Source organism: Pavona decussata, unplaced genomic scaffold (genome assembly GCF_977016875.1).
Source record: "Pavona decussata unplaced genomic scaffold, jaPavDecu1.1 SCAFFOLD_324, whole genome shotgun sequence".
Lineage (NCBI taxonomy): Eukaryota > Metazoa > Cnidaria > Anthozoa > Scleractinia > Agariciidae > Pavona > Pavona decussata.
Window position 1 is genome coordinate 1,638,871 of NW_028145713.1, and position 18,654 is coordinate 1,657,524.

The following is an 18,654-nucleotide window of genomic DNA, read 5'->3' on the forward strand; positions in this document are numbered from 1 at the left end:
TCCTCTGGGGATTTGTTTATTTTTATTTTTAATATCTTTTTATTGTAACACACTACCTCACATTTTACAAACAAGATGAGAGGCGCTGAGACTAAGCTAGGGAAGAGAGGGCAAAGACATTTCAAATAACGAAACAAGAACATTACATCGCAAATAATACAAAGTATTTAAAAACAGTACGTCGTGACTAACAACAAAAATATAAGAGAGTTTTGTGCAAATAGAAGAACTTCCGAATTATTTAATTGTAATAAACGTTTGTTTAAAATGCCGATTTGAACGATTCTTAGTTTGATAAATTATCGGTTCAAATATAACTTCTATTGTATTGTATTTTATCGTCAATATTGTACATGTCTGAATACCAATCACAAGCTGTTATGAAAAAAGCTTTGAAAAAGTTCATTATAGCTGATTATTTTGCAAGTCACACTGTTGGCGTGCGTTTCTGAAACTCACGACGAGCAAGGACATTTTTAAAATTGATTAGTATCAAATTTCTCCTGGTAATATTAATGCTTATTCAACCCTTAAGGTCACGAGAAATAAGGATATGATCACCTAAGTTGATTTTTTTTATACTTTATTAACTTCTCCTCAGTTCTTTTATAAGAAGAGCACGGGGACAAGATTGGGAAATTTGTTCTTTGATATTGGAGGTAAAAGAGGTAATTTTAGAGCTGGTTCTCTCAATGTTTTGAATCAGTGTTAATGGGGCAGTGGTACCTTTAAGTGTAGCCAGCCAAACTATGTTAATGAATTAATAACGTTAAGTATTTAACTTTCAAAATAAAATATTAAAAAAAAACACACTTTTCATAAACAAGTGTAAGCGTCGGTTTTTGGTATCTCTCCCGGGAAATAGAATGCAGGACGGCGAACTTCAGACTTTGACCTTTGTTGTTTTTTAGGGGGGGACAGTGTTGCCTCATCACTAACCACCAATGACGTACGCACTGACATAGCCTGTAAAGAAGACAAGAAAAAAATATGAATCGCAATTAGGAAAATCTCAATCTGTCAAGCACGGTAATAAATCCCACTTTGCAGACAGGTCAGTTAGGGGCTGTTTGCATGGAGAGAGGAAGATCCTAGTACTAGCTAGGAAGATACTAGAAGGTGGATCATCCTAGCGCCATATGTTTTCTGTATCAGTTTACATGCAATAGGTTGTATTTGGCCCTTGTCCTAGGATCTTTCTAGCTGAGAGATAGGAAGATCCTAGCACCATGTAAACCACCTTCTTTCGGAAGGTCCTAGTACTAGGGACAAATAAACAAACAAACATGGGAGCGGCCGGGCGTTCAGCTGGTAAAGGACGACAATTTTTCTTCTTTTCCTTCTCCGCTTGGTAACCACCCCGACCGAAATTTCTGCATGTAAACCCGCCAAACGAAAAGTTGTTTCGCCTTCTAGGATCTTCCTCCCTCCATGCAAACAGGGCCTTACTAGAAAACCGTTATTACCGAGAGAGTTCTCGGACACCAGCTAGTGGTCCCAAAGTTTTCTCTTGTGAACGGAATTGACTGTATGTTCTCGAAGAAACACCCCTCTCAGAGGCTTTTTATACATGCGACAATACACCGTAACAAGACTTACAAAGGACGCATGACAAATCATGTACACTAACCACGTGATCCTGAAGATGACGTATGATGTCATTTCTGTTGTTCAGTTCGGCCTGCAACTGTTCCTTTTCTCGTGACAGCGTGTCACGCTCCAACTGCATCGCGTCACGCTCGCACTGCAAGCGCTCACACTCGTGCCTCAGATTGTCAAGCTCCTCTCGCAAATCATCTCGCTCCTGTTTTGAAGGGAATTTTAAAAAAGCAATTTGAAGTGACTAACTTGGCTTACTGCAAATAATCTCACTCTTAATGCATCTAAAATTGAGTTGATGAAGACGGAAGACGGTGTTGGGAAGTAGGTGGGGGAGAGGTGGATGGGAAGATGCGGTGATATCCTGGGGAAAAGAAGAGGTCTCCTCGCCGTTACCTTGACTTGTAATTTGAATGTTTCCTTCTTTTATTAAGGGAAATAAATGATGATGATGATGATGATGATGATGATGATGATGATGATGATGATGATGATGATGACAGGAAAAGGAAAATAGTACAATTGTAAATTTGACAATAGCAAAAACGCGAAGAACCCGGCCTCACACCCCTTCCTCTAAATTTCCCCACTTCATTTATCAATTATGATTGGAACATTTTGCACATTTCTCCCGAATTCTCGTGAAGAAACTCTCAAAACTAAAATGCAGGCAGGTCAACATCGCTTATCCAGCTAACTGCAGTCGTATCGGCTGTGACATTTCTTGGTTCAGTTTCCGAAGTCTGAACAGTTTATTTTATGATCTTTAAGGTTTTCAACTCTTACCTTTTGTAATAATTCGTGGTCCTTTTCTGAGACTGTAGTTGTCTGTGAATTCTGATGCAAGTAAACAGAGACTGTTTTACTTCACATTCGTTCAAATTAGCAAGTCTACTATCGAAATATAGTAATGTAATCGCTTTATTTACCCTCTGGTTTGTGCAGTGAGACTGGTTAATCCTCTAGCAATAAAAACAGTTAACACTCTTTTTTGCGGACACCCTCGGGACCACGAGTTAGTGTCCTTAATAGCGGGAATTTATTTCAGTCTAACGTCTGTCGTATATTTTTGCCGGGGATTTAGCTGCTGTCCGTATTATCGGGGTGTCCGTAATAGCGAGGTGTCCGCAAGGTGAGAGTTGACTGTATATGCCTATGCTCCGAGCATTTCATACCACTAAACAAACTACGTCGTCGACGAAGATCTCCGGCCAAGTTAAAATCAATCCTAAGTATTGCCTGTTTATTAACAATAGCATATCGTAAGAAACATTAATAGGGCAAAGAGTTCCGTAAATACGACCCATTGCTAAGAAACTTGCAGTCTTTTTTAACTGAAGTGCGTTGATTAAGGAGGCTCTCGACAGTTTCTCTAGCTTTTAGTAAATCTGTCAAACTAGGCCAAAGTTTTGCATAGAAGGCATGTTTTGATTTCCCTCAAACTTCACAGCCTTTACAATCTAGCTAGAATCTTTGATCGAATTTTTTCACTGCTTTTCGTTGGATTCCAAGCCACAGCTGTTACCACAGCAACCGCAACGCAAAGCCTATCGCTTTTAATAACGCCGATTATCTTGAAATCTAGTCAGCCACTTCACAACGAAACTTGCACGATTTGAACAACTTGTGATCGAACTCAGTTAGAAAAAAAAATCCGTAAGAGCGTTTTCAGCTAAATATAACATTGATTTTCGCGGGCTGGTTTTAGTTATTCTCGCATTTTTTTGTTAAAATCTCAAGAAAAATAAAACATCAATCAAAGACCCAAAGTTTTCGAACACAGGTTCCATAAAGCAAAACTGTTCAAAGTAACTTGAATTTTATAACGGTTTGGGTAAAAAATTGAGCTGTTTAAATTAAAATTTAATTACTTTACAATTTATTTTGCATACAAAAAAGGGCTCTGCACATACATGTATTGTTCTTCACTGGCTATTCTTGGTGAAAAATTTAGTTTGAACTGAATTTCTTTAATCTCTATGCGATGTGAACTATTATACCCTGACGTCCTAGTAAAAAACGAGACTGTGCATGGCGAAAATTGACCATTCTGACTACACTAACACGAGAGATTCAATGTGAAAATTTCAGTTTAGGATGCGTCAGTCAGTCATCCGATGCAAATTACAACAACAGTATACAGCTTAACGAATAACAATTTTTCTAAAAATGAGAAATTGTGCTACGCCAGATACGAAAAGCCACTAAAAACCACACTTTAGAAGTGGCCAAAAAAATTTGTGGAAACGTATTCCTCATCTAACGCAGCAGCACATGACCCCGAGGAAAGGGTGCAACTAAATAAGCCTAAACATTACACAAAACTGAACAAGAGAAAAAGAGCAAATGCAAAAACAGAAAAACTAGCGGAAAGGACGAGTGACTGACCTAGAATGATCCAAATCTCCCGCCAAAAACCCTAAATACCTCTAGAACACCCCACAACCACCTGCGAACCTCGAAATCGTGCAGTCAGAATATTAATTTCTGACTAATTCATTCACGCCATTCAAACGTCAGAAATTACATTTGTAAGTGATGATCTTAACTCTCGAGTGTTTGGATGAAAACATGAAATGTCACCATTCAAATAAAGGCTAGCTTCTGAGGAGCACTATCTGGTGGTTCTTTTTATTAAGGTTTCCATACTGGTTCTACTGTATACAATCCTTGTGGACCACTTAACTGAAAACTATTGAGCAATAGTGTTTGTTTATCACGATGTAGCGGTTGGTAATATAACTTGTGAAATCTGATGATGAAATCCTAAAATGTAACCATTCTAATGAAAACTTTTGGACATTTTTTGAACGGCGCCTTAGTTTTGTACATTCTCAACTGAAAATATCCTTGATGTTTAGAAGTCAATTTCTATCGGCTTCGTTGTATTTACAGATATTTATAAACAACCAATGGTAATGTTTGGAGCCGAAGAAGCCTGAACCAGAAGCCAGGGGCTTGTGATGGCCAGGCTTCCTTTGAATGACAAGACAATTTTTTGCGTGTGAAAAGTGCTCAGAAATCAAAGCATTAACCAAAGACGACTAAATACAATGGATTATACATAATAACTGCGGTACTTTATAAAGATATATTATAGAAAAGTAAAAAGGAGGGAGACGGAGAGTTAAAGGAACACAATGTCACGACGATTTTGCCGCATTTTGTTCAAAACTGCTGAAATATTTTACAACGAACTCGTTTTGTAACATGAAATTGCTCTTACAACATCGGGAAGAAAATATTAAAAGGTTTTAGGAAGAACAAAATCATAATCAAGTTTTACCGACTTGTCTAAAAACACAGAAAGAACTTGAAAAAATGGCCAAGTTTTTCAAGTTGCAATCCACTTCCATCCTAGCCATCCGCAGTGAGCAAGCCCAGCAAATCATTGAAGCAAATACCTTAAAATTTGTCTGCTGAAGACATTTGTGTAAGCTATTATAACCAGTTTGATCCATTCGGATGTTTTATTTTTATTTATTTATTTATTTTATTTATTTATTCACCACGACATACAAACATAGAAAGTTACAATGAATAATAGACTAGGATTACAAGTACATAAGTTTAGAGTAAATAATAATAGTAAAAGAAGTAAGAAGTGGCGAGGAGACCTCAAGAAACCCCCGGGCTTATACTGAGAGGTCTCCTCGGAGATATGTTGGGACTTTAAGACCAGTAAAGACATTGTATTGAGATTTTTTAACATACGGTGGTGGTAAGACTATAGAGACATGACAGAGTCGGACGTTTCATGCAATTAACTGAGGAAATCAAGAAGCTTTCTTTTGAAGGTGGATAGACTAGGGGAAGACGTAATTGATAATGGCAAAGCATTCCATATTTTTGGCCCTCTATAGAGTATAGTAAATTGCTTGATATTAGTTCGGCAGGTGTGAGGTCGAAAATGAGCTGAGGTTCTAGTATCATAATTATGAATTTGACCACCAGTCGGAAATAAATTTAGAAAGGGGGAAGGCAGCAAACGTTGGTGATAGGAAAACATAAATTTTGCACTATAAAAGGAATTCACTTTAAAAATATCTAGGATATTCAATTGTGCAAATAAAGGCGCAGAAGGTGCAAGGTGATTAGAATTTGTCATAGCTCGCACAGCTCGTTTTTGAAGAAGAAAAATGCGATTTAAGTTTGTTACATAAGTAGAAGACCAAACTGTAGTACAATAAGTTAAATAGGGATAAATTAAGGTATAATACAAAGATTGTTTAGTGTTTGATGACAAAAGGAAACGAAATCTGTACATTATACCAACGGACTTAGAGATTTTCTCGCAAATATAACTGATATGCGATTTCCAGGTGAGACCTTCATCAATATAAATACCTAAGAACTTAACTTCTGTTGCTTGCTTGAGGGGTATACTGTCAAGTGAAATTTGGGAGCTCATGCGGACAGATTTTTGTTTGGGTTTAAATATAACATAATTGGTTTTCTTTATGTTAACAGAAAGTTTGTTTGATTTCATCCATAAGCTAATCTTAGTCAGTTCACTATTCATTACAGAGGCAACATGAGCAGGGTCTGAATTGGAGTAAAAGATACTAGTGTCATCTGCAAAGAGCAGGCATTCTGCCAGTCTGGTTGTTTTGGGAAGATCATTGATATATAATATGAAAAGTAAAGGGCCTAATATGGAACCCTGTGGAACACCGCATCTAATTATCTGTTCGGAGGAACGGGTATCGTTAATCTGGACGAATTGGGTACGGTTGGAGAAATAACTTTTAATCCATTGCAATGCTAGTCCACAGACACCATAATGTTCAAGTTTCTCAAATAAGACCACCAAGCTAGACCACCAAATGATTTGGTGGTCTAGCGTGTCAAACGCTTTAGAAAGGTCAAGAAAAACACCTGCCGTGATTTCATTTTGGTCAATGGACGTTGCAATTTTATTAACAAGGTAAGTTAGCGACAGCGCAGTGCAATGGTTTTTGCGAAAACCAAACTGGAGTTGGTAAAAGATATCATGGCTATTTGCGAATTCTACTAGTCGATTGTGCATGACCTTTTCGAAGATTTCGAAAAATTAGGAAGTAGTGAGATTGGTCTGTAATTAGTGAATAAATCCGGTTCATCACCTTTAAATACAGGAATCACTTTGGCAAGTTTTAGCTTGTCTGGGAATATTCCTTTGGAAAAGGATAAATTAATAATATTCTTAAGAGGTTCCGATACTACTTCAAAAGTGTTTTTGATAACATACATAGAAATATCGTCATATCCTGGGGCTTTCCCAGACTTCATGGACATACAGATTCCATTCAGCTCTTCAACAGTCGTCGGCTTCAAAATCAGAGACTCATTGAACTGATCATTCAAAAAAGAGTGGAAAGAAGAGTTCACCGGAGGTATTTTCGCTGCTAAATTAGGTCCTACGTTAGCAAAATAATTACAGAATCCATTTGCTATTTCTACAGGGTCGGTAAGAATGCTACCATCAGATCTAAATGACGAAGGAAAAGGAGGTCTACATTTACGCTTGTTGATAACTTCATTTATTAATTTCCAGGTCTCCTTTAGGTCATTTTTAGCCGAAGCAAACCTTTGGTCATAATAATGGCGCTTGGCAATTCTAATGAGATGGGTTAATTTGTTTCTGTAAGACTTATATTGTAACTCCCTCGTTGGATTAGGTGATCTCAGTAATTGTCTATACAACTTGTTTTTCTTTCGAACAGAAGCTAATAAAGATTTGGTTATCCATGGGGAATAAGGCCTTTTACAATTCTTAACTTTATGAGGCTTCAATGGGAAACATAAATTATAAAGCCGCGAATATTCGGACAAGAATTTATTGTAAGAATCATTGGAGTCTTTATCATGTAGAAGTTCAGTCCAATCGACTTGAGAGAGGCGAGTTTTGAAATTATTTAAATTTGCCGTAGAGAAGTTTCTCACAGGTCGGTTGCCAATTCTTTTATGAACATGAACAAAAGAGTCATCAGAGACATAGGCAAATACTGGTAAATGATCGGATATGTCACTTATGACAATGCCTTTTAAAACGCTAGGTGAAAAATGATTTGTGAATATGTTATCAATTAAAGTGGCCGAGTGTGCAGTAATACGAGTTGGTCTGTCGATTAGAGGAACAAACATGTGCGAAAACAGACAATCAACAAATTCTTGAGTGGGTTCGTGGTCGGCGTATCGCAGGAGGTCCAAATTAAAGTCGCCGGTGAGGTAGCAGCACTTGTCACTTCTAGAGAGTTTTGAGAGGATGTCAGTGAATTTTTCCATGAAGCCGGTTAGGTGATGATTTGGAGGGCGATAGATGACGCCTACTATTATATTTTTCCCATGGGGGACTGAAATTTCTACAAACAACGATTCAATGACATCTGGATCAGAGACATTACAGTCTGAACAAATTTTGTAATCAAGATTATCTTGCAAATAAAGACCCGTTCCACCGCCAGATTTAGTACCACGGTGATTTGAAATAAAAAAAATTTTAGAAAATTTAAGTTGCAGCAAGTTTTAGGGAAACGATCTTATTCAACGAATTTACTAGCTGTTGTTTGCTTTACGAAAGCGATAGCTGACCTTTTCCGTATTTCGTTTGCGGTCCCTTGCTTATTGTTTATTTTTCTGTTTTGGACAGTAGATCTTTTTAGATCCAATATGTTGTACTTTTTTAACATGGTTTGGCCATGTACTTGTGAGGAAAGTTTTGTTTTTCTCATTTAAAACTTATTGCGAAAGCGACATGATATTTCAGTTCCGAGTGTTCATTGTTCGTAGTCACGCGCTATGACGTGGACGGATGTCTGAATTTGAGCCCATCCGAAATCACTGCCAGGTGCATTTGGTAGACCACTCGACTCGCGTTCGTTCGCTGTCGTGTTAAGTTTTCCACGCAGTCCGATCAGCCTCGCAGGAATTTGAGTCATAATAATTACGTCTGGCAGACATGAGTGTTACGAAATTTTAAGCCGGCTGGCATTTTGCCAATGAAAACTATAGATTTTTCTTTTACAACCAAATCCAAATTTCTGAGTCGATTAAGGTGTTCGGAATAGACATTCCCCGAAATAAACCGTTCGATGCTCCTGAATTGTGCTTTCACGCGATCGACGATTTAAACTCAGATAACTTAAGTTAGACAAACCATCAAGACAATTGGCCAGTAACGAGGACCTTGACAAAAAAGATTATTACCTTGCCACTTCAAAAACGATTTTTAAGAAGTTAAAAATCTTAAAGGTGACTGAGATATATAAATTCATTTTAATTTGCCAATGTTTAAGGTGTGAAGCTCCATTCACACCAACAAAACATGTTTAATTAAACAAGATTTAACAAAGTGAAAATGGGCAACAGAAAGCTGAATCATTGGCTTTGACAAAGGATTCAAGTAAACTTTAACTTGTGCTTTCATTTGTGCTAAATCTGTAGTCGACAAAAATCCAAAAGCAGCTTTTATGAAGGAAACAATTTTAAACTGTGTTTAACTAAACAGCTTTTAAACGTGTTTAGGCCTTGGTGTGAATGGGGCATGAGAGATACATTCATCTCTAAAGGGCATAATTTCTGAACACTTGTTTAAGGTTGAAACCGTAATCATGTGAAATGGAGAAAAAAAAAAAAAAAAATTTCATCCTTACCTTGTCTGTTTTCTCGTCCGTAGCGCCTCCGCGAATTTTAAGGGAAGTTCGTTTACCAGTCTCGATCAAGCTATTGTCTGGAACTTGCAGATACGACTGGGAAAATTCTTTGAGAGCCTTGACCTCTACGCTGCCTTCCTCGTTATTTTCCGATCCCGTGAAAGATCTTGAACGCATTCGGTACTCGATAAATCCCTTGGCTTGAGGTGTCGAGATAACAAGCCCGTCGGGACTGGTAGCAGAAAGCCTCGGAGATCTTCGACCAGCCATCGGCGATAAGTCTAACTCGGGTTCGGAACAACTTCGCCCGTGAATATCAGGCCTTTTGATGTTCGTCATTGGTCGGGGTATTTCGGGTGGCGTTTGAAAGACCTCGCTTGAAGAAGACTCGCTGGATGGCGGTTGCTTTGCTTTGCGAAATCTTGCCCGGGCGTTATGCAATCTTTGGTACTGTTGATCGGTGACGCTGGAAATGATCTGATCTTCGCTCGACCTCCAAGAATTTGATCTCGAAGCAGGATTTGACAAGTCTGCTTCAAAAATCCCGCTCCCGCTGCTCGAAAAACTACTCTCTCGGCTCACAGAATTCGAAGCTCCCAACTCGACGCTACTAAAACTGCTTTCCCGACTCACCGTTGCCCCGGAGCTCGCCTCGCGCGCTGAATTCTCGATCTTGAAGTTGACTGGCATGGTTTCTAAACTGTTTTGTACGGTGTGGTTACTCATATCATCCAAAACATAGTCAAATTCCGCTTTTTCAAGTCGCTTCGCCTCACTAGAACATCCGTTCTTGAGGAGGAGTAAACAAAAACCAATTTCTCCTACGTGCGAATAGCATTTAGTTTGGCATGTCCGAGGTCAAATGGCGCAGTTTGTTTGTTCGGCTTCAAAGAAAAATTTACTTATGGATTAGTGATTGATGGCTACAGCCATAATCCCCGTCTTTTTTATTCAGATATGTTGCTAAGAAAGTAAACATTTTACTCCTCCTTTGGAATTCTAAAGTCAACACTTCCGGTATGTTTCTTTGGTCAATCTTGAAACGTGTTGATACGGGACAATTTCTCTCGCTTGCACGCAATGAAGCTATTCTGAGTGCGTATTGTTATTTTTTGTGGGTCCGGAAGCTAACCTGCAAACAGACGGCGGACATAGACAATTTAGATCACATTTTTAACAATTAAGTCCTTTTGCTTCTTCTATTTTAACTGGAAAAAATTTTCCGACAGACTATCTTTTTCCGGACGATATAGCTTCGTGCCTGAAGTTTCAGACGGTTTTCCCGCCCTAATACTAATAAATTTTCAAACTTGCAGTTTGAAGAAGACCCAGGAGAAGACGATATAAATTTGTTCAGATCCTAGGCAATGGAATCACACTGTTAATTGTTTTCCTTTGTAAGCCCTCCTTGTTATAAATGTCTAAAATTGCAGTAATTTGAACAGTCGTCTAAACACACGTTATCGAAAATTGTGTGGACCGTAGAACGGCCGCGCCATATTTTCGTTTGGATGGAAAATTTTTCTCGGAGATTTTTCTTGTCTAAAAATTAAATTTATTTGTCCAAAGCACAGAGTTTGTTACTGAAGAAGTTGTGACAAATAACACAAACTCGAAAAGAAGATTTACAAATTCCCTATTGCATATTAGAACATCAATTGATCCGGCTTTTGGTACTGTTAAAGCTTTTGCCGGCCTGAATAATGAAATACCAAATGCTTCCTCTTATACACACGCAAGGTGTACATTTATGTCAAATTTTTGACTTCAATAAACTGCCTTTAAATTTCGGACAAGTTCGTCGCAGTAACTTCGGGTAAATTTGGCCGCTCTTCTATCACTTCCGGTACTGTTCTTTTCTCAGGGCGTTCTTCAAGCGCGGGTGCTTAGTCAGCTTAACAGCAGAAGCACGTATGTACAAAGTTAGGACGTTTTTTGCCGGGGAGGGGTATGAAGGCAATCCACAACGTTTCCCACGGGAAGGGTCCCTCTTACCAGCTTATCCGCGGATCTGCGATCCGTAGACCATTCTTTGCAAGGGACCGATATGCTTTGTTTACCCAAACCCTCAACAACAACTTATGGTCTAGAAACATTAAGCTATACGGTCGCAAAGTACTTGCCGGACATGTTTAGAACTGCCTCTGCGCCAAATGACTTCACGGAACAATACGGCAATGTAATGTTTAATTGAGAAGTGGTTTTCTGAAGGCAATCCACAACGTTTCCCACGGGAAGGGTCCCTCTTACCAGCTTATTCGCGGATCTGCGATCCGTAGACCATTCTTTGCAAGGGACCGATATGCTTTGTTTACCCAAACCCTCAACAACAACTTATGGTCTAGAAACATTAAGCTATACGGTCGCAAAGTACTTGCCGGACATGTTTAGAACTGCCTCTGCGCCAAATGACTTCACGGAACAATACGGCAATGTAATGTTTAATTGAGAAGTGGTTTTCTCATGCAACCAATTTGAATGATTTCTGTACTTGCATTTTAGTATATTCTAGGACGTAGTTTAGTGTAGTTTTGATTTAGTTTTAATCTTTACTCTCGAAGATGCTAGCTTATATAAATTCGAGTTAAATTAAAGGTTTAGTGTATGTTTATGTATGTATCCCTTCGCACACTACTTTTTGTTTTCGAAACTCACCCCACTAACATACATAAAACAAAAAGTTTAATTCCTCAGTCTCACACCAGAAAGATATGTCAAAGATAAGGGGGATAAATTGGTTTCTAAGGAAACTGTGGTGTTGCGTCGGTGGGGAGTGGAAACTAATGTTTGGTTTATCACAGAGTTGAAAAGGTAATTTGGTCACCGTGAAGAGATTCGACTTCTGACTCTTCCAGCTTATGGAACTTCGTCAGAGCGAATCAAGAAATTGTGGATTGTATGTGGTTTATGTAGTGAGCAGTGAAGTTACGCTGTTTAATTGGTGGGAGTATGCCGGTAACGTGGAAAACAAGATAAAAGATAGAGGAATATTAAGCACCGAATATAAAGATAAAAAATACCAAATGGTAACTGTGGCGTTCCATAGCAGAACCACATTGGACACATTACGCGTGACTTGAGCCTAAAAGAGGCGAATTTTAAGGCACTTGAGGAAGTTTATCTAGCTAATAATGTTGACAAAAGGATGTTTTTATTTTAGCCTGTGAGCGGATGTGTTCGGTGCAATTGACGTAATCTTGTTCGTAACGTACGTAATTAGTTCTAATCCTGTGTGAAGAGGAACTTTGCCGTTCAAAGCCCACCGATTCGAAATCTTTTCTTTTCCAACTACAAGCTTTTCTGTCAATTGTTCACTGCTCATACCGTAGTTTAATGGCCGGTATCTTTGGGTCAATTACTTTTCAGAATAATTGATTCTTGTCGTTGGGTATAGCAAACCGTGTTCGATCAGATTAGAGGCTGTAGCAACTATTTGTAGCATCATCTTGAAATGAAAGAAGAGTTAATTGTTTGCTTTATAAATTGACGATCCATGAAGGACAGAGTTCTCATATGAAATGGTTTTCGTATGAAACTGGGAATGTAACACGTACTCAGCTACATTGGTATGTCGGGGACTGACCTGGCGACTTTATACGCCGATCGGCGTATTTTTTTATTCGATTCGCCGGCATTCGCCTTGTGTGCTCGTTCCCGCGATCGCTGCGAATCACCAGTAAAGTCAACCAATCAGGTTGGGCGATTTTATCGCATGACTTTTCAAAAGGCCTCTCAGAACAAGGTTGAAGTGCCACATCGCCGCGATCGGCGAAAGTGCTACTATATAAATATAGGCTATGTCTATACTATGCTGGATCGCATTTTATGCCTTTGTGAAAACTACTCCGGCCTGGTATGAACAGAAGTGGACCAAAACCACCGCCATCTTTTCACAAGAATCCAATCCTCGCTCCTCACTGTTGGTTCGATTCTCTGTTAACATTACTCAAGAAAGTGTCACGACAACCTATTTGATATGTGACGATTCACTTTCAAGACCAAAGCAGCGCAGCATCGCTCCGGCACAAAAATTGATCCGGATCGGCGCTTTGTGTTTTAACGACAGCCCTATCCGATTTATTTATTGTGCCATCACAAGAGCAACCCGGTATAGTGTAGACATAGCCTAATGCAAGTTTACAGCACCTGTACATCTTTGGAAGCTACTGAACATCCATCTGGTCGCCTACTAATTTCTTGCTCATACTAAAAGCAACTCGCCAAATTTTAAAAATGTGCCGGACGGCCGCAAGCGGAGATTTTCCACAGTTCTCGTTGTTTGCAAGACGAACATAAAGCTCGGGTTTACAGTAAAGAAAAACAACTATGCTGGCAACGATTATCGATGCGCGTTAGTTATCATGATCATGATATACTCATCACGACGTTAAAGTAGCAAGCTGATTTCAACTGTTATAAATTAATTGATAACATGGGAACTCTCCGAAAGGCTTCCACCTGTTACCAAATAATTATATTACTGAAGTCACCTTTCGGTAACGAGTTTGTTCACCCTTGCTGTTAAAAATTGTGTCAAGACTGAGAACTTGTTAAACTTGTTAAATAGCGTGTACAGCTATTTCAATTCACGTTGTCGGATCAAAGTCTAAAGCTATAAGACAAGAGCTCAAGATTCTGTGGATTTTTGTATGAATAAGTTCATCAAAATCAGCTATGCCTCGTCTGTCCAGTGAAGATATACGATGGCGAGTCATTTGGATGAAAGAAATGTTAGGATATTAAACGGATGAGGTGGCAGCCTCTTTGAAGATGTCTTTAAGCTTCAAGCTTTGATCCGACAACGTTAATTGAAATACAGTTGTATTTACGAATCAACAAGTTTTTCGAAATTGATTTAACTATAAAAGTTAACGTTAAAAGAGAACGACGTTTCGACCGTCCGACGGTCATTTTCAAGTTCAAAATGAGAAGTAAAATATGTGTTTATATACAATTGTGAAAAAACTAATGAGATGCTGACTTAAAAAGCTCTAAGATATTCACATCTAAACAATATCAAAAATAATAGCGTGAATGATAAATACAAAGGAACGCTAAAAACGATAAAAGGTATTTAAAAGGTATTTAAAAGTGAAATAATTAAACAAATAACTTCGCGCGGATCGAGTCGCATTGTTTGTTCAGTTTCGGCTTTAGGTCGCGAATAAACAACATCTCGAAGATCAAGCAGTCGAGTTTGCTCTGACACTTTCTCAGGATTCTGAAGTTGCTTTTAATGGTCTCTGGATCCTGTCCATGCTCGTCCTTTACATGATTGCCAATTGCAGATCGTTTGTGTTCCTCCACACGTTGATGCAAGTGTCGACTCGTGAAGCCAACATAGTCTGCATCGCACAGACCACATTTGAAATAATAAACAACGTTTTGTTGATTCACCATGGGAGGTTTATGTTCCTTTGGTTTGATTTTGCTCTTAATCTTCTGACTTGTGTAGACAGGATGGACATCAGCATCGATCTTTCGGCTGAGATCATTAAGTTGGTGTCTTACCGCGTTCGCCGATTTCTGGTCTTTGAAAGGTAGGACGATTCTGACGAGAGCTCGTTCGTCGGATACCCGTTGTTCAGGACATGCATTCTCAGTAACTTTCATTTCAATAAAATGTGTGATGGTGTTCTCTACGACGGTTTCAGGATAATGCAAGCGAGAAAAAAATCCCTTTGAGACGTTCACATTCCTGATGGAAAAAATGCCAATTCGAAGAGAGTTTGAACGCCCGGTTTAACATTGTTTTCAGCAGAGAATGTTTGTATTTCATGTCAACATGGCTTTGGTAGTGCAGTAAAAGCCCAGTATCGGTTGGTTTCCTGTAGACCTTCGTGTCTAGTCGGGGGCCATTTCTGATAATCACCATTCCAAGAAAGGGAAGTTTGCCGTTGTCTTCGAGTTCCATTGTGAAACTGACTGAGGGGTGGATTTCATTCAGTGTCGACAAGAATTCAGAGGCAGATGAAACATCGGGCATTTTGCTGAGAGTGTCATCGACATAGCGTTTATAGAAAGCGGGCATCTTGTTTTGGTTTGTCAATTGTTCTTCGATATTGCACATAAATGCATTTGCCATGAGTGGCCCAAGTGGAGAGCCCATAGCAACTCCGTCCACTTGTTCGTACAGATTTCCTTCAAATTGAAAAAGCTGATTCTTTGTAGCAACCTCTAACAACTCTATAAGGTTGGTTTTTGTGATGTTAAGGTCGTATTGCTTGTTGAACCAATCGTCTTTAAAAGCTTTCTCCGCTAGGATTTCAATTGTTTCATCCACTGGCACGTTTGTGAAAAGAGATGAAACATCGTATGACACTAAAATATCGTGTTCGTCGATTTTCATCCCATGTAGATCATCAGCAAACGAGAAGATGTCATTAACGGTATGGTCGTTGTTGTTGTATTTATACAGTTATAACGTAGAGTAAGCGTAAAGCCAAAACATTGAATTCAAGGTTTTGAAAAGGCCAAACTCCCGAAGTCAAGATTTTGGAACGCCAAAATCTATCCTGAATTCAGGATTTTCGAACGCCAAAATCTTGAATTAAAGATTTTGCCATTTTGGTACAATCAAAATCCTAAATTCAAGATTTTGGAAAGCCAGGATTTTGGCGTTGCAAAATCGTGAATTCAGGATTTTGCCAGGAACTTTAATACACATTGTCATAACTCGATGTAAATAACTCTATTGCTAGTCGACCTCTACTTAGCATGACTCTTGTTTTCGAACTGTTGTTTAAACATTACTTAAAATACATTTAAGTCATGCGTGGTTCAAAACGATATTGTATGCGAGCAAGATCTTGATGCGAGCGACAAATCTGTTAAATTGGAAGCTTTTAAACATGACCATTTTAAAATCTAAAGGAAAATTGGTTTAAGCGCGCTTGGTTAATTTGATGGGAAAATTGTAAAAAAAAAAATTAAATAATAATAATAATAATAATAATAATAATAATAATAATAATAATAATAATAATAATAATAATAAAGGCGCCATTTAAGATGTTAAGATGGTTTTTTCCATCTACATTCAGTTGACTTTGCGAGACAGGAATTCGATGCTTTGTCTGCTTTCTCCCTGAGGCACGTGATGTGGCAACGCGTGATTCGGGGGGCGGGCAGGTTCAAAGTACGAGACTTGATAGGGCATGGGTTTTGTTGCATTTTATTTGAGCTGGCTTTGTCGCTGGTTTCAAATAGAACTGCTACACCGTGCTGACGAGTTCCAATAAGAACGAAACAGCTGTCCACGGTTGCAGCCCTGTTTTGTCGGTTTCTGTCGGGTTGTTGTCTCGCAAAGTCAACTCTTTCACGTAGTATCAGCCTTGCAGTTTGTGTTACAATTTATTTTTGGCTGATTAGGTCTCTTGTAGATCCTATGTCAACTGACAGCATTATCGTTCGCGGTCCTTTGCAGTTTTCACGTCTGCCATTTAAGACTCGGCACAACAGTTACTGAAATAACATAAATAAACATAATTATACAGTATTATTAAAATTTTTAGGCTATTAATTACGCCAGAAATTTGCCGGAAAACTTTTCCTTCCTCAATGTTCAGGAATTAATTTTTAGAATTCTGTCAAGGTCGTATGGTGATCAGAAAAAAAAAACAATCTTTTCTGATTTGTAGAAGAACGTAGGTAAAAAGCGGATAGCCTTTTTTTTTTTTCGAGGGATGAGTATATACAATTAATCCCGAGAATTAATCAAATGTTATGCACTGTTCATTCAGCTGGGAATAATCCACTTCTTAAACACAAGCTGTATAAATTCACGATAGATAAATTTATGTAAAAAGAAAAAATATGTTGTCAGCTTGTGAATCAGCTTTAATTTATAGTTTATAACTCGACATTCATCAAGACCCTACTAAAAAAGTCGCACGGCTTTCGTCTTGTAAATTTTGGAACAATACTGAAGATAGAAGTGCCTGATTCATTGCGCCGTATCTGCGTTCAAACATGTTGAACCACAGACGCACTGGCTTTTTACTCGCTTGTATCCTTTTGTGTTTTGTTTTGGTCTATGTGCTGCAGAAAAACCCTGGAAGGCCTGTGCGAAAGTCCGACTTTCACCCGATTCCATACACAACTTTAGCTCCGTGCGAGAGAAAACCAAACGGAAAATTCAACTGTCCAGGAATTCGCAGCAAAGGAACAACCTTATACTTCAACAAGCTCAACTTGTGCTCACTAGGATTCTAAGAATCTTTAATCTCATTGCTAAAAAACATGGCAAAAGTTACTGGTTGTACAGGGGTGCTTTGTAGTGTAGGCGCCGTGAGACACAATGGTCATGTACCTTTCGACAATGATGTAGACATCTGTATCCCTCACGCAGACTTTGAGAAGTTTATCAAATACGGTGCGAAGGAGCTACCTGGTGATATATTTTCCAAACGGAAGAAACTGACGTTCACTGGAAAGTACCGTGTTGGACCGGAATACTAGGAAAACTACGCGACAAGCGAAGCTGCTACAAGCACTGCATTAAAGGCGGCTGTGGGTTTAATGATGGATTGATGTTGGATTTTTTTGTTGTGGAAAATGACTCCGATGGAAATTTCATCGAGGTGTACAGTAGCAATAATCTTCTACAAAGATTTATTTACGGTCCAATTTTTAGAAAACAGAGCGAAATTTTCCCATTGACAGAAGTGAATTTCGATGGCTTTCCTCTCCCAGCTCCGCGAAAATGGAAGGAAATTTTAAAGTCGCTGTACGGAGATTTTATGAGAGTTCCCGAAGCCCAACCCCTTGGGCACATAAACACTGATCCACTTCAAAGTTGTGACGAAATCGAGTGACATGAATCAAGCTAAGTAATATACACCTGTATAGGAAAAAGTTGTTCTAAAACTGAACCCGGCCAAAACATTGATGGCGAGTTCTCTCAAGCTTCCCTTCTTTCAAACTGTTCCACATACTTTACTTTTTCTTTCGTCCGTTTAAAAAAAAATTGTTTTTTTTCCATTATTTTGCTCTATATCAGAACCTAATTAGTTTTTTTAGTCTAAAATACATCAACAATAAACCGTATACCTTTAGAGGTGTCTCGCGTCCAAGCGATGTAGCGAGCCGGTTACGTTTAAACTGCACATACCTAAACCCCTATACCAAGAATTTTGAAATAAATTGAATTGTCCATGTCGAATTTTTAGCGCTGTCTTCTCAAATCAAATTTTTCACCTGAAGGGGACACTTTAAAGAGATAAAACTCAAAGGGAATTTGTTCGTTTGCCTTCAAATTTAGACAGTAGCTAGTTTAACATATTAACAACAAAATCATGTCTGCGAACTTTCTCTTTCGAAATATTTTTTCGCCGAGGGCGATTTTTGTACGATTACTCCAAATTTATTTCGAACTGATGTTCTGCGACTTTTCACTGCAATTAAATAAAGCAAAACGCAG

The 18,654-nt window shown here is 38.6% G+C and overlaps 1 protein-coding gene and 2 pseudogenes across 1 annotated transcript; 1 reads left to right on the forward strand and 2 right to left on the reverse strand.

The window, feature by feature from the left end:
* Positions 1 to 5: 5 nt before the first annotated feature.
* LOC146453740 (uncharacterized) lies at positions 6 to 10,077 on the reverse strand. Its single transcript, XM_085096369.1, has 4 exons — positions 9,234 to 10,077; positions 2,386 to 2,436; positions 1,631 to 1,804; positions 6 to 966 (listed from the first exon to the last, which is right to left on the reverse strand). Exons 1-4 carry the CDS (start codon positions 9,957 to 9,959, stop codon positions 817 to 819), a joined length of 1,101 nt encoding a protein of 366 aa, XP_084952495.1. The 5' UTR covers positions 9,960 to 10,077; the 3' UTR covers positions 6 to 816.
* A 3,584-nt stretch (positions 10,078 to 13,661) lies between these two features.
* On the reverse strand, positions 13,662 to 15,627 carry LOC146453741 (uncharacterized; annotated as a pseudogene).
* Positions 15,628 to 16,787: 1,160 nt separating this feature from the next.
* Positions 16,788 to 18,049, forward strand: LOC146453742 (uncharacterized; annotated as a pseudogene).
* The last annotated feature ends 605 nt before the right edge of the window (positions 18,050 to 18,654 follow it).

Coding starts and splice junctions, on each gene's coding strand:
- LOC146453740 (XM_085096369.1), bottom strand. CDS start 9,959: ATGAGTAACCACACCGTACAAAACAGTTTAGAAACCATGCCAGTCAAC. Junction 2,437..9,233: donor CGGACGAGAAAACAGACAAG/GTAAGGATGAAA, acceptor TACTTGCATCAG/AATTCACAGACAACTACAGT. Junction 1,805..2,385: donor ACCACGAATTATTACAAAAG/GTAAGAGTTGAA, acceptor CCTTCAAAACAG/GAGCGAGATGATTTGCGAGA.